Source organism: Hemitrygon akajei, chromosome 2, assembly GCF_048418815.1.
Source record: "Hemitrygon akajei chromosome 2, sHemAka1.3, whole genome shotgun sequence".
NCBI lineage: Eukaryota > Metazoa > Chordata > Chondrichthyes > Myliobatiformes > Dasyatidae > Hemitrygon > Hemitrygon akajei.
The window spans coordinates 143504837-143521581 of NC_133125.1; the positions used below are offsets into that span (position 1 = coordinate 143504837).

Genomic DNA, 16745 nt, shown 5'->3' on the forward strand with positions numbered 1-16745 from the left:
AAGAGATACAGGCCTGGAGAAGGGGGAATCTGATAGGAGAGGACAGAAGGCCATGGATGAAAGAAAAGGAGGGAGAAGCACCAGAGGGAGGTGATGGCCAGGCAAGGAGAGGAGGTGAGAGAGAGTAAAGGGAGAAGGGGAATGGTGAGGGGGGGCATGTGAGGGGAGCCCATTATGGAAGTTCGAGAAATTGGGTTGGCAGCTACCCAGACGGAACGTTCCTCCAACCTGAATGTGGCCTCACCACGATCTGATAGAAGTGAGATGAAGAGAAGCACAGATCATGTGGATAACCAGAGGCTTTTTCCCCAGGGCTGAAATAACTAACGAGGGGGCATAGCTTTAAGATGCTTGGAAGTAGGTACAGTAGGGATGTCAGAGGTAAGTTTTTCCACAGAGTGTGGTGGGTGTGTGGAATGCACTGCCAGCAGGTAGATACAATAGTGTCTTTTAAGAGACTTTGATAGGCCACAGAAAAATAGAGGGCTATGTGGTAGGGAAATTCTAGTCAGTTTCTAGAGTAGGTTACATGGCTAGCACAACATTGTGGGCCGAAGGGCCTGTAATGTGCTGTAGATTTCTATGTTCTATTTCATGTGCCTGGAATCATCTTTCAAAACCACTTAAGATGTATTGGAGCTATAACCGTAACTCCCATTTCTAAAGCATCCAGATTAACCACTAAAGTCATAGACCAATATCATTAAGTAAGGGGTTTGTGGATCCCAGGTTGAGAACCCCTGGTCTAGAGAGATTAAATGAGTTGGGTTTGGGATCTCACGATTTTCACATTTGAGGCTAATATGCCATGGAGAAGTACCTCACAGAGACAAGGCTGAAAACTAGAATCTCTTTTCACTATCAGTTAAACATTTAAAATAAACTGCTCAAGAACAAAATGTTCAAAGGTTCCCAATTTGTAGAGAATACTAGTGTTCTTATTACCCACAGTCACCATGCACCAAGAGTTGATGCAAAGCAGCATCCAGTTATTTAAGTTGTAACCATGGGTCCACATGTGATCACACTCCCCAACTTTTCCTACACCTCATCAATGACTGCATTGGTGCTGCTTCCTGCACCCATGCTGAGCTCATCAACTTCATCAACAACTTCCACCCTGCCCTCAAATTTACCTGGTACATTTCCAACAGCTCCCTCCACTTTTTCGATGTCTCTCTTGGGAGACAGTTTATCTACTGGTATCTTTTATAAACCCACAAATTCCCACAGCTATCTGGACTATAACTCCTTCCACCCTCACTTGTAAAAATGCCATCCTTTTCTCAGTTCCTCCGCCATATCTGCACTCACGGGTGAGGCTTTTTATTCAACAATTGAGATGTCCTCCTTCAAAGAAAGCTTTTCTTCCTCCACCATCAATGCTCCCTTCACCTGCATCTCTTCCATTTCATGCACATCTGCCCTCACCCCATCCTCCCGCCACACTAGGAATAGGGCTCCTCCCATCCTCATTTACCGCCTCACCAGCCTCCACATCCAGCACATAATTCCCCACAATTTCTGCCATCTCCAGTGGGATCCCACCACCAAACACATCTTCTTCTTCCCCCCCCCCCCACCACACTTTTGGCAGGGATTGTTCCCTACACGAGTCCCTTGTCCTTTCATCCTTCACTCATCTCCCTCCTCGTGTTTATCCTTATAAGTGGAACAATTATTCAGGGCCCCAAATAGTTCTTCCAGGTGAGGCAATACTTCACCTGTGAGTCTGCTGGGGTCATCTACTGTATCCAGTGTGGCTTCCTGTATATTGGTGAGATCTGACGTAGATTGGGAGACCACTTTGCCAAGCACCTATACCAGAAAAAGCAGGATCTTCTCTGGTCACCCATTTCAATTCAAACATGTCAATCCATGGCCTCTTATGATGAGGCCACACTCAGGTTGGAGGAGCAACTCCTTGTATCCTGTCTGGGTACTGATGCTTGAACATTGATTTCTCAAACTTCTGGTAATTGTCCCCCTACCCCAACCCCCGCCCTTCAGCATTCCCGTTCTCCTCTCTCATCTTATCTCCTTACCTGTCCGTCACCTCCCTCTGGTGCTCCTCCCCCTTCTGCTTCTTCCATGATCTTCTATCCTCTATCAGATTCCCCCTTCTCCAGCCCTTTATCTCTTTTACCAACATCCCAGCTCTTTATTTCACCCCTCGCCCTCCCAGTGTCACTCATCACCTACCACCTTGTACTTCTTCCTCCCCTCCTCCACCTTCTTGCTCTGACTTCTCGTCTTTTTTTCTAGTCCTGATGAGGGGTCTCCGCTCGAAACATCAACTGTTTTTCTTTTCCATAGACGCTGCCTGGCCCACTGAGTCCCTCCAGTATCTTGTGTCTGCTGCTTCAGATTTCCAGCAGTTACAGATTTTTCTTGTGTTTGTAACTTTATGTAGCCCTTTAGGTCCCAAAGATATTTTTGTACTAAGTTCCAGAAGCTATAATGGATTACACCAACAGTACTTATCTTTCTGTTACTGCTTTTAGTCAAGCCTAGATACTTGCAATCCCATTACTGGTGGAATCAGCCCCATGCTTTTACCACTGACAGATCAGACTCACAAAATGTACACAAGCTTGTGGCTTGGTTACAAACCATGCTTAAGCTTTTATTTTAGAAAGTGATGCATTTAAAAAAAGGGATTCAATCCAACTGGACCATGCAACTGTTTCAGTAAGGCTCTTCCCATCGCTTCACTGATACCCAAGGAATAAATGTGGTGTTTTAGTTTCCAACAGCAGCCAGTTTTCATGGTTCACTTTTGCTATTCTTTGCAATGAACTTACTTACCTTCACAAGATAAGCAGCGAATTGGACTTCAAGAAAGCACAAGTTAAATATCGTACAGAAACAGAGCCTTTGCCAAACCTAAACAATGTAATCTGGATTCCATCTCTGGTGTCCCTGTAACATAACTGCAAGCATTTAGAAGTTGAAAGGTCTACAATTTGTGGTAGAAATTTGGGCAGCAAACACACTTCTGCAAATGAAAGTGGTTAAATGCCAAATGCCCACAAAACAGATCCTTTCAAATTTCAGCTGAATGCATGACAGCAATGTAATTGATTTTCGTTCCTGGCATTGAAAGAAAATGAAAGGATTACAGTAATCATATTTGCTGTACCAGATTCCAAAACAAAGAATTTCTGGAGGGGTTTTTGAATGCAAGCAGACACTCCCTGAATTGTCCTGCATTGCTTCACCTTCAAGAATTGAGTTCAGCATACCCCACCACCTTCTTTCCTACCCCCTCATTCCTGAGACAGAATTGTTAACCATCACTCTATGATGTGAATCTCTCCAAAATATTACTGAAACCTAGGGGACTCTCTGCCTCTTGTTCCCCAATTCTGCAAAATAACATCTTATCAGGTGAATCAAAATCTGTGTAATATGGATAAATGGATAATTGATCCTCAATCAGTTACTCAATTGAATATAGTAGCAGCAGAAAATACAATGCTATCAAAATATTCCCATGCAAAATATTAGCAAATTGTCTAAAGACATTTAAACAAGATTAACAGAAGTAGAAGCAAAATAAAAGTACCTAATTTCGCAAGTTCGCCAACCTCCAGTACATCCTTGTAGAATTTGTCGTTGTAACTTACAGGGAAGATTACTTGGTTTAACCGTTTCAGCTGTTTGATGTTGTGTGGAGTAACATCTCCAAGCTCAATCCGGCTACTGAAACAAAACAAAGACATTATATTTAACTGCACTTAGAGCGCTACAGAGATCAAACATTTAGAAGCACAGCATGGAAGGAGGCCATTTGGCCATGCAAATCTGCATGACCATGCCAGGAAGCAAACCAGTTACTCCCACTCCAACCTGCAAAGGTGCTGCTGTGTGTCATTTGGTTAACTGCCAGTTACCTTAAAACTGCCCTCTAGTTACCATAGTTACCACACCTCCTGCCACTGAGAAGTGTTTCCTCATTTACTCAGTCAATAGCTTTGGACCTCAGAATTATTCAGGTTTTGACCTATCACTACTTGCAGCTGTTTCATTTACTTTCCAGAATGCCAGTGTCTTCTTTCAGGTTTACAAAAACTGCTTGAATTGGAAAATTATAACATATAAATTTAAAAATTTAAAAACTGAAAATAGGTCCTTAGTTTTTTTTTACTCTTATGGAGAACACGCCCAGCCAGCTTCTTCAATCCACCAGGTAAGATTCATTACATTGTTACAAACCCGTAACTGGGTGTCTTACCAGCAAAGATAGGAGTAGCCGTTGAAGTCTGATGATACTATTTTTAACAGTATTTATTAGTAAAAATACACAAAAATAATATCAGTGCAAATATACAGATAATATACGTCATCAATACTAAACCTAAAAGTGCGGGTATAATAATAATCAATAAGAAATAAGCTCTATCGTTGTCTAGGGGATAATAAATTGTCCGATGGAAATATAAAGTTCAGTTCAGTTCATACAGGCTGCAGTCGTTGTTGCTCGCGGTGTTGCAATTGTTGGAGAGAGAGAGAAAGAGAGAAAAAGCAGTAACTGCTATTAACTTGCCGACTTTCCTTTTACGATCTGGATCCTTCGATTCATTGTTGTTGTGGCCATTCACGTATGACCCCTCCGCGTCCTTTAGCTAGACCGTTCCGTGGTGGACTCCACCCAGGCAAGGGTGGACACACACACAAGCCCCCACCGGTCTCGTAGCGTTTCTCCTGGTGCGTCTGAGGGGTGTTCCCCAGACCCTACTTTTATTCTCACTCACGGGGTCTCAGGTGTCAATCAGGTTGGGATGATGCAATCCCTCAACCAGACCACTCTGGCTGTCCCCTGAGGGGTTTCAATGAATAGTACAGTACTCAATACACAATTCCTTCTCCAAGTGACAATAGCAGTAATCAGTGGTTCCGTTCCGCTTTTGTTAGGAGACATTCCACTTTTTGTGTATTCCTGCATTGTCAATAACAACTGCCTTTTCTGTTATCCTGCGTCTCTCTCTCTCTCTCTCTCTCTCTCATTACTGACATGATGTGTATCTCTCTCATTTCCTGGGTATCAGACCCGAAATAATAGCGATCTTGCGATTCTCAAAAGGGGGGGGGGGGGCATTGGCGATTCTGTACCCTTCTGCCCATCAGATTTGCTCCTCATTCGTAACAACATAATTATAATTCACACCCCTTCCAGTAACTCCGTACTCATCAGAACATTCATGCCCTTCCTAAAGTATCAAGGATCAAAGATAATAAATTAATATGAAAAAATAACAATGTTTAGAAGCATGTGCTTCTTCGATTCACAGGTTGCTTCCAATGAAGTTTCTATGTGGCACTGCTACAGCTAGCCTGAGTGGCAACGACAGCATAATCAGTCCTACTGGTTGCTTATGGTCCATGACCAGAATCAATCAAGCTGCCCAACTCTCAAACAGCCAACATCACTTTAATGCAAATAACTTAAATGTAATTATTCTTCACCACCTGTCATCTTTGAATAAATTATCCTGCTTTTATTGGGAGAGGTTTCTGTAGTTTATTCCCTCTATTCATTTAATACACACGTTTCTGGGCAGTCTGATTTTCATTTGCAAGTGTAAAATATCACATGTTGGAAATCTGAATGAAAACACAAGATGCTGCAAAAACTCAGATAAGGCAACACAAGTGGAGAGAGGAACAGTCAATAAACTTTCATCAACACATGCTGATCAACTGGGGATGTTAATAGTTCATCTCCATTGATACCATTTGAGCTGATAGGTAATTTCCTTGTCATGCCTTGTTTTTATTTGTCATGCAATTGACTGTACATCCCACCCCAGATGCCACCCATGTTGTTCAATAATACTAATTAAAATAACTTGTACTTGCTCCAAGTTTGGACAGAAACAAGCTATGTTCGTGCCCAGTATCACTACCTGCTAAAAATGATTCCATTTACTGCTTCAAAATGCTTGGAGAATCCCAACTATATTGATATTGATGACATGCCGAAAGCTTCCCAACTCCAATATGGGAGAATTTTTTTTTGAAACAGATTACCCCACTTTCAACCATACCTAGGCAACCTTTAACAATCCATCTCTTCACTGAAGAGCAATTATGTGAACAAAAATATGAAATAACCAAGCAAGGCACTGTGAAGGTTAAAGTTCAGAATAATTTCATCCATGCCATCTAATTCATATACTTGTCAATTCCAAGAGTAGAATATTGCAGTCTTTACTTGATAATTGTAAAAGGTACATAATGGATATACTGCTCAGGATAGGGAAACATGCTGGATGAATCTGGACCAAGAGAGGACTTTGAGTATAAAGCAGCATTCATCATCAGGGACCCCCACCACCCAGGCCATGATCCCTTCTCACTGCTTCCATCAGGGAGGCGATACAGGAGCCTCAGGACTTACACCACCAGGTTCAAGAATAGTTACTACTCCTCAACCATTAGGGTCTTGAACCAAAGAGGATAACTTCATTTGCCCCTTCACTGAAAAGCTCCCACAACCTTTGGACTCACTTTAAAGGACTCCATCTCATGTTCCCAATAGTTATTGCTTATTTATTTTTGACTTTTGCACACTGATTGTCCATTTGTTGGTGCGGTCTTTCATTGATTCCATTATAGTCACTGAATTCTGAGTATGCCCAGTAGAAAGTGAATCTCAGGGTTGTATATGCTGATATACGTTATTTACTTTGAATTCCAGCATTGCCGCTAATGTGCTTGTACTGTATAACTGTACTTTCTCTGCACCTCTATGCTTTCAAACTCAAGTACAAACCATGCCATCAAGATACATATACTTTCAGCACCAGCATAGAGGAGACACATGGTCCATGAACACTCAATAAAGGACATAATGTGAAGAGGATGAGATGTTTCAATGAACATTTCAATTGGCAAAAAAAATAGACAAAGGAGAAACATACGTCAAGGGAATGGAAGAAGGTAGAGGAGGAATCTAAATGGCACAACGCCTGCAAGAGAGGGCTTATTCAAAACCTCTAGAATACATGGTAACCATATTGTCATAACAGCTCTACCAGACAAAAGAGGAAAGTGGAATAAGATGGTCGGAGAGAACCATATTCAAAACTTAAGTAAGCCAGAATCTACAAAGATCCAGTTTTAATGGGATGAAGGAAGAAAAATTCCATGATACAAACCTAGCAAAATGGGAGAAAGCAGAAGAAACAAGCTCAAGGGATGCACCTGCCTGCACCACACACTGCTAGATATATTACAATAATATCAGATGATCTACTTGTGAAAGAGAACTGAACACTGTCAATTCAAGTAGCAAGTGGAGGACAACAATCCTAATAAACAGGACTGATGTTGTCTTAGCTTTGACAGCATATACAATATATGATATGGCCTGGATTACAAACTGAATGCTTAGGCATCAGATGCAAATTCTATTTAAATTGTTGTCACTTCCTACTTCCAAGGTGTGTTTTATTTATATATTTAATTCTTAACTATGGTGTTTAAAATCCACTTCAAAAGGTAATTAAGAGTTAACTAGAATCAGGTTTAGTATCACTGGCATATCTTGTGAAATTTGTTATTTTACAGCAGCAGTGTGATGTAATACATAAAAATACTCTAGTTACAAATACTAAAAAAAATAAGTGCTGCAAAAAGAGTAAGAAGTGAGGAAGTTTTCATGGACTGATGGCAGAGGAGAAGAAGCTAATCCTAAGATGTTGAAGGTGTCAGGTTTCTGTACCTCTTCTCTGATGGTGGCTATGAGAAGATGGCATGTTCTGTATAGTGAGGGTCCTTAATGATGGATGCTGTCTTCTTGAGGCATCGCCCATTCTGGACATCCCCGATAGCGGGGAGGCATCGCCCATTCTGGACATCCCCGATAGCGGGGAGGCATCGCCCATTCTGGACATCCCCGATAGCGGGGAGGCATCGCCCATTCTGGACATCCCCGATAGCGGGGAGGCATCGCCCATTCTGGACATCCCCGATAGCGGGGAGGCATCGCCCATTCTGGACATCCCCGATAGCGGGGAGGCATCGCCCATTCTGGACATCCCCGATAGCGGGGAGGCATCGCCCATTCTGGACATCCCCGATAGCGGGGAGGCATCGCCCATTCTGGACATCCCCGATAGCGGGGAGGCATCGCCCATTCTGGACATCCTCGATAGTGGGGAGGCTATTGCCCACGATGGAGCTAGTTGAGTTAAAAACTCTGCAGCCTTTTATGATCCTATGCATTGGTGCCTCCATACGAGACAGCGAGATAACCAATCAGAATGCTCTCCACCGTACATCTGTAGACATTTGATAAAATCTTTGTTGATGTACCAAAGCTGCTCAAGCTCCTAATGGTATATAGCCACTGGCATGCCTTCTTCATAATTGCATCAATATGCTGGGCCCAGGGTAGATCCTCAGAGATGTTGACATCATTGACAACATAGATGGGAACTATAGTCACCGAGCTACAAAGCTGTTATAAACAGCAAGCTTCCTTCCTTAAAGGACATGAGTTGGTGCTTTGCAGATTTCTGGTCAATTTTACTGCAAGCAACTTTTCATTTTCAGACTAAAATTAATTCAGATTCTCAAAGTGCCACGAGGTTTGAAATCATTTACACTAAACTTCAGTAACACCACAGTACATCAGTTCCATAAATTTAGATGACTCACATGAGGAAACATTCAAGACATAGACTAGATTGATGATGGCCAACATTTGAAAATATGATTTATATTGGTTTATTTTGAATACGCTTGAGGAAAAGTGTTTTGACCAATGATTCTCCCATTTTCCATTTTGTCCACAAGCTCTATATTGACATCTGTGAAAATTTCTCCAAGCTTTAGCTCGTCATCGTGGAGCGTGTATCAAGCTTCAAATTCTTTGGTGTCTACATTTCCGAGGATCTCACCTGGTCCCTGAACTCCTCTATCCTGATCAAAAAGGCGCAACAGCACCTTTATTTCCTGCGGAGCATCAAGAAAGCTCACCTCTTTCCCAGGATACTGATGGACTTTTACCGCTGTTCCATTGAGAGCATACTCACCAACTGCATCTCAGTGTGGTATGGCAATTGTCCTGTATCAGATGGCAAAGCACTCCAGCGTGTGGTGAAAACTGCCCAGCACATTATCAGCACCCAATTGCCCACCACTGAGAACATCTACCATAAACGCTGCCTGGGCAGAGCAAAAAGCATTAACAAGGATGCATTTCACCCTAACCATGGACTTTTTAACTCTCCTCCCATCTGGTAGGCACTACAGAGGCCTCTGCTCCCACACCAGCAGGCACAGGAAGAGCTTCTTCCCTGAGGCTGTGACCCTGCTGACCCTCACCTCACAGCACTAAGCAGTATTGCACCCATATTGTACTGTCTCAGTACTTTTATATTTGTGTGCTGTAACACTTTTTATTTGCAGTTATTTTGTAAATAACACTATTCTCTGCATTTCTGGTTAGATGCTAACTGCATTTCATTGGCTTTGTATCTGTACTCGGCACGACGACAATGAAGTTGAATCTAATCTAATACATATAAATAACAGAAACTACAAACTGTTGAGATTGTTTGGGCATTTTGCTAATAAAATTACTATTAGTCTTTACATATTACATGCTGAGCTGGCAGTGACATCTGTAAAGGACTACATTTAGATAGGCTGAACAGGTGTTAGCATTAAAATAGAATCATGATATGGGATTTCAATATGTGCCGCTGACAGGAATAGGTTTTCCCTCCTTCGCTTTCAAACACAGAAAAATGAAATACAAAGTATTTCGATGTATTAAGGACTTCAAAGTAACTGTTTCAATCATTTAACTTCTATATACAGAACAATGACTATGCTAAATGCCAAAGGGGCAGGTATCTTGAGCAAGTCATTTTCTCAAAATTCCAGAGTTGGGGAACATCAGAATCACTTTCCCTGTTGCCTGAACCCTTCTGTATCAAACATAAACTTAAAAGCAATTAAACTGGCAGTATCACAGACCCATGTGTACCTCCCAGGTATCTGCATTGTGCGGTACAGAGTTTACAGCTGATTAGGACCCATGTTTTTGTTAAATATAAAAGTATTGAAAATGAAGACTTGCTCTAAGCCATGCCTTTGATCCAATCATTGGAAAAGGTTGCAAATCTGCAAGTGGGGACTGAATCAGAATGATAGATAGATAGATAGATAGATACTTTATTCATCCCCATGGGGAAATTCAACATTTTTTCCAATGTCCCATACACTTGTTGTAGCAAAACTAATTACATACAATACTTAACTCAGTAAAAATATGATATGCATCTAAATCACTCTCTCAAAAAGCATTAATAATAGCTTTTAAAAAGTTCTTAAGTAGTTTACTTAAATACATTAAATACAATCAACCCCGGCACTTTAACATATCTTACTCCTGGCGGTTGAATTGTAAAGCCTAATGGCATTGGGGAGTATTGACCTCTTCATCCTGTCTGAGGAGCATTGCATCGATAGCAACCTGTCGCTGAAACTGCTTCTCTGTCTCTGGATGGTGCTATGTAGAGGATGTTCAGGGTTTTCCATAATTGACCGTAGCCTACTCAGCGCCCTTCGCTCAGCTACCGATGTTATACTCTCCAGTACTTTGCCCACGACAGTGCCCGCCTTCCTTACCAGCTTATTAAGACGTGAAGCGTCCCTCTTCTTAATGCTTCCTCCCCAACACGCCACCACAAAGAAGAGGGCGCTCTCCACAACTGACCTATAGAACATCTTCAGCATCTCACTACAGACATTGAATGACGCCAACCTTCTAAGGAAGTACAGTCGACTCTGTGCCTTCCTGCACAAGGCATCTGTGTTGGCAGTCCAGTCTAGCTTCTCGTCTAACTGTACTCCCAGATACTTGTAGGTCTTAACCTGCTCCACACATTCTCCATTAATGATCACTGGCTCCATATGAGGCCTAGATCTCCTAAAGTCCACCACCATCTCCTTGGTCTTGGTGATATTGAGACGCAGGTAGTTTGAGTTGCACCATATCACAAAGTCCTGTATCAGTTTCCTATACTCCTCCTCCTGTCCATTCCTGACACACCCCACTATGGCCGTGTCGTCAGCGAACTTCTGCACATGGCAGAATGGGGGAATGCTTAATGATTCCCCCCCCCCCCACTAAATGGAGGGCAAACTAAAGAAACCAATGAATGGAATAAGTGCATAATGGTCATCAAGGCAAAGTGACAGTTATGGTCTAGAACAATACAGGTCTGACTCAGAAGTTAGTGTAAGTTCCACTTTAGAGTTATAAGTACAGAACTTGGGCACCGTCAGTGGCACTGTCTTAGTAATGGAACATTAAACAGATACTCTCTGAAGTGAGCATTAAGATCGCAAGGTAATAGTTCAACACCTTGTGCCTATATTTATCTCATAACAATCAAACATAACTGCAGAAGGTCCTGATGGAGTACCTGGTAAGGCTCTAAAAACCTGTGCGAACCAACTAGCAGGAGTATTCAAGGACATTTTCAATCTCTCACTGCTACGGGCAGAAGTTCCCACTTGCTTCAAAAAGGCAACAATTATACCAGTGCCAAAGAAGAATAATGCGGGCTTCCTTAACAACATTCACCCGGTAGCATTCACATCGACAGTGATAAAATGCTTTGAGAGGTTGGTCATGACTAGACTGAACTCCTGCCTCAGCAAGGACCTGGACCCACTGCAATTTGCCTATCGTCACAACAGGTCATCAGCAGACGCCATCTCCATGGCTCTTCACACAGCTTTAGATCATCTAGACAACACAAACATCTACGTCAGGATGCTGCTCATCGACTATAGCTCAGCATTTAATACCATCATTCCCAAAATCCTGATTGAGAAGTTGCAGATCCTGGGCCTCTGTACCTCCCTCTGTAATTGGATCCTCGACTTCCTAACCAGAAGACCACAATCAGTGTGGATTGGTGATAACATATCCTCCTCGCCGACAGTCAACACTGGTGCACCTCAGGGGTGAGTGCTTAGCCCACTGCTCTACTCTCTATATACACATGACTGTGTGGCTAGGCATAGCTCAAATACCATCTACAGATCTGCTGACAATACAACCATTGTTGGTAGAATGTCAGGTGGTGACGAGAAGGAATTTCAGGTGGTGATGAGAAGGCATATAGGAGAGAGATATGCCAACTAGTGAAATGGTGCCACAGCAACAACCTTGCACTCAACGTCAGTAAGACGAAAGAGCTGATTGTGGACTTCAGGAAGAGCAAGTCGAAGGAACACATACCAATCCTCATAGAGGGATCAGAAGTGGAGAGAGTGAACAGCTTCAAGTTTCTGGGTATCAAGATCCGAGGATCTAACCTGGTCCCAACACACTGATGTAGTCATAAAGAAAGCAAGACAGCAGCTATACTTTATTAGGTGTTTAAAGCGATTTGGCATGTCAACAAATACACTCAAAAACTTCCATAGTTGCACCGTGGAGAGCATTCTGACAGGCTGCATCACTGTCTAGTATGGAGGGGCTACTGCACAGGAACGAAAGAAGCTGCAGAAGGATGTAAATCTAGTCAGCTCCATCTTGGGTACTAGCCTACAAAGTACCCAGATCATCTTTAGGAAGCAGTGTCTCAGAAAGGCAGCATCCATTATTAAAGACCTCCAGCACCCAGGTGTTCTCACTGTTACCATCAGGTTGGAGGTACAGAAGCTTGACTGTGCAGGTGATGCCTCCCTCTCAAATGCGCTGAATAAATTCTACGCCCAGTTTGAGGCGGAAAATGACGTGGCGGAGAGGAAGTCCATCCCTCCTACGAATGACCAGGTGCTGTGTCTCTCCGTGGCCGACGTGAGAAGAACGCTGTGCAGGGTCAACCCATGGAAGGCTGCTGGACCAGACAACATTCCTAGTAGAGTGCTCAGAGGATGTGCAGACCAGCTAGAAGATGTTCTCATTGACATCTTCAACATCTCCCCGAGCAGCGCCACCATTCCAATGTGCTTCAAGGCCGCCACCATCGTCCCTGTGCCGAAGAAGTCTTCAGTGTCCTGTCTAAATGACTACCGTCCACTCACATCCATCATCATGAAGTGTTTCGAGAGGCTCGTCATGAGGCATATCAAGACCCTGCTGCCCCCCTCACTGGACCCCCTGCAGTTTGCGTACCGTCCCAACCACTCAACAGATGACGCCATTGCCACCACCCTCCACCTGGCCCTAACCCACCTGGACAAAAAAGACACATATGTTCAGATGCTGTTCATAGACTTTAGTTCAGCATTCAACACAATCATCCCTCAGAAACTGATTGGAAAGCTGAGCCCATTGGGCCTGAACACCTCTGCAACTGGATCCTAGACTTCCTGACTGGGAGACCTCAGTCAGTCCGGATCCGGAGCAGCATCTCCAATACCATCATACTGAGCACGGGGGCCCCCCAGGGCTGTGTGCTCAGTCCACTGCTGTTCACTCTGCTGACCCACGACTGTGCTGCAACACACAGCTCGAACCATATCATCAAGTTCGCCAATGACACCACTGTGGTGGGTCTCATCAGCAAGAACAACGAGTCAGCTTACAGAGAGGAGATGCAGCGGCTAACGGACCGGTGCAGAGCCAACAACCTGTCTCTTAATGTGAACAAAAGAGATGGTTGTTGACTTCAGGAGGGCACGGAGCGACCACTCCCCACTGAACATTGACGGCTCCTCGGTAGAGATCGTAAAGAGCACCAAATTTCTCAGTGTTCACCTGTCGGAGAATCTCACCTGGTCCCTCAACACCAGCTCCATAGCAAAGAAAGCCCAGCAGTGTCTCTACATCTTGCGAAGGCTGAGGAAAGTCCATCTCCCACCCCACATCCTCATCACATTTTACAGGGGTTGTATTGAGAGCATCCTGAGCAGCTGCATCACTGCCTGGTTCAGAAATTGCACCATCTCGGATCGCAAGACCCTGCAGCGGATAGTGACGTCAGCTGAGAAGATCATCAGGGTTTCTCTTCCTGCCATCACGGACATTTACACTACACGCTGCATCTGCAAAGGAAACAGCATTATGAAGGACCCCATACACCCCTCATACAATCTCTTCTCCCTCCTGCCATCTGGGAAAAGGCTCCGAAGCATTCGGGCTCTCACGACCAGACTATATAACAGTTTCTTTCCCCAAGCTATCAGACTCAATACCCGAAGCCTGGACTGACACCTTGCCCTACTGTCCTGTTTATTATTTATTGTAATGCCTGCACTGTTTTTGTGCACTTTATGCAGTCCAGTGTAGGTCTGTAGTCCAGTATAGCTTTCTCTGTGTTTTTTTTATTACGTAGTTCAGTCTAGTTTTTTGTACTGTGTCATGTAAACCATGGTCAAGAAAAACGTTGTCTCATTTCTACTATGCACTGTACCAGCAGTTATGGTCAAAATGACAATAAAAGTTGACTTGACTGAAGACACACACTCAGTGATTCAGGAACAGCTTCTTCCCCTCTGCCATCCGATTCCTAAATGGACTTTGAAGCTTTGGACTCTACCTCACTTTTTTTAAATATACAGTATTTCTGTTATTGCACATTTTTAATCATCTATTCAAAATACATAATTGATTTACCTGTTTATTTATTATGTTTTGTTTTATTTATTATTGATACCTTTTTCCTCTCTGCTGATGCTAAGTTAACAAATTTCACGTCACATGCCGGTGATAATAAACCTGATTCTGATTCACTGTCTCAATAGCAACCAATTCCTACATTACAACAACCGAGTTTCAAAAGCATTTCACTGACTGCAAGGGGCTCTGGGATTTCTTGTGGAACGAGGAAGACTGAGAAGGACTTGAAACCATAATGTTTCAAGTTAAAAATGAAAGCACTATCCACTGAGCCCCAATGGGCAAAGGATAAATGAGCAATGCAAATATGAGATCTAGTGTAAAGGTATACATGTCACTTGGTTAATTCTAAATCTGCTGTTCTGTGCACTGTATAAACTTCAACTTTGAGCAAAAGATGAACATAGAATAGGAATAGAGTTAACACATGCAACCTTAAACAACACCAGACAAAAAAGTTGTACCTGTCAGAGAACACTGAACAGGCTCAGGCAAGCCAAAAAGATGACAGAGTGATCATTGTAAATAAGTTCCAATGGATATAATTTTCATGGGGGGGGGGGGAGCAAAAAAGACAAAAGTATAAGAGAATCACTAATAAATCTCACAAAACCTCTATTCAAGATGAGAATATGAAACTTGCTATCAAAGGTAGTGACTCGAACAGAAAATCAATGGACTCAAGGGGAAGTTAAATGAACATACCCAAGAATACAATTCGTAGAAAGGTGATGTGAAAAAAGAAAGCTCAGTGGAGAATTTTCTACATATAATGTTCAATTTCAGTTACAAAAAAAGATATTCAGTGGACACTTTACTAGGTACACCTGCTCATTAATGCAAATATCTAATCAGCTAATCATGTGACAGCAACTCAATGCATAGAAACAGATATGGTCAAGAGATTCAGTTGTTGTACAGACCAAGATTCAGAATGGGGAAGAAAGGTGATCCAGGTGACTTTGTGCAATGATCGTTGGTGCCAGATGGGGTGGTATCACTGAAACTGCTGATCTAGGATTTTCACACACAAGAGTCTCTAGAGAATGGTGTGAAAAACAAAAACATCAAGTCAGCAAAAACATCTTGTTAATGAGAGAGGTCAGAGATAATGACCAGACTGGTCCAAGCTAATGGGAAGGATACAGTAACCCAAAAAACCACACATTAAACAGTGATGTGCCGAAGAGCACAACACATTGAACCCTGAAGTGGATGGGCTACAGCAGACCACATATCTCCTATGATCCTAAGTATGCGATAAGTCGTCCTCCTTCAGATTTTTGAAGTCCACCAAACACTCTTATATGCATAACAGCAATTATATTATACAATCAAAGATTACATTGAATAGAATCCACATATATAACTTGTGGCAGAAAATTTAATAATGTTCAGTTATGTTTTTACATAAGGCTATACAGTCGGCCCTCCTTATCTGTGGGGGATTGGTTCCGGGACCCCCCCCCCCCCCCCCCCGGCAGATACCAAAAAACGCAGATGCTCAAGTCCCTTATTTAACCTGTCTCAATGCGGTGGACTTTAGGACCCAGCGGAGCTCCGGACCCGCCGCCCGCAGCTGCTGCTGAATCTGCAGTGTTTCTGTTCCGTTAATGGAAAAAGATCACGATTGAAAATAAAGTGGAAATAATAAAGCGATCGGAAAGAGGTGAAATGTCATCGGAAAAGCTTTAGGCTACAGTCGGTTAACTGCTGGAACAATTTTAAAGGGTAAAGTGAGAATAATGGAGCATGTGAAGGCCCTGCCCCGATGAAAGCTACAATTAATACTAAGCAACGCAGTGGTTTAATTATTGAAATACATACATTTAAGTGTTTTACATGTATAGAAAGGTAAAATATATACTATATACTAAGACAAACATTTGACTGACGCTAAATAATACTGGATGTACCTGCTCCGATTTAACGTACAAATCCCTATTCATTCTATGACTATGGTGTTTTATAGGGAATTTCTAGAAGCAGCATTGTTTTTTAAATGAACAGTATTTAATTGAGAGGGCAAATCAATTATAGTTGGCGCTCCTTATCCGCGGGTTCCACATGTGCGGATTCAACCAACCGCAGATCGGAAAACCCGGAAGTTCTCTCCCCAGCACTCGTTGTTTGATCATGTACAGAC

The 16745-nt window shown here is 42.8% G+C and overlaps 1 protein-coding gene across 3 annotated transcripts in view; it reads right to left on the minus strand.

Annotated features, from left to right (window-relative positions):
• The window catches only part of naa50 (N-alpha-acetyltransferase 50, NatE catalytic subunit), a 47704-nt gene that overhangs the window by 23040 nt on the left and 7919 nt on the right, over positions 1 to 16745 (minus strand). For 2 of the 3 annotated variants that reach the window (XM_073028896.1, XM_073028902.1), the window contains exon 2: positions 3569 to 3702. In XM_073028896.1, the coding sequence (XP_072884997.1) occupies positions 3569 to 3702 (134 nt within the window). Of the gene's footprint in view, positions 1 to 3568; positions 3706 to 16745 lie in introns of all 3 variants that reach the window. The other variant, XM_073028900.1, reaches the window with a different exon arrangement.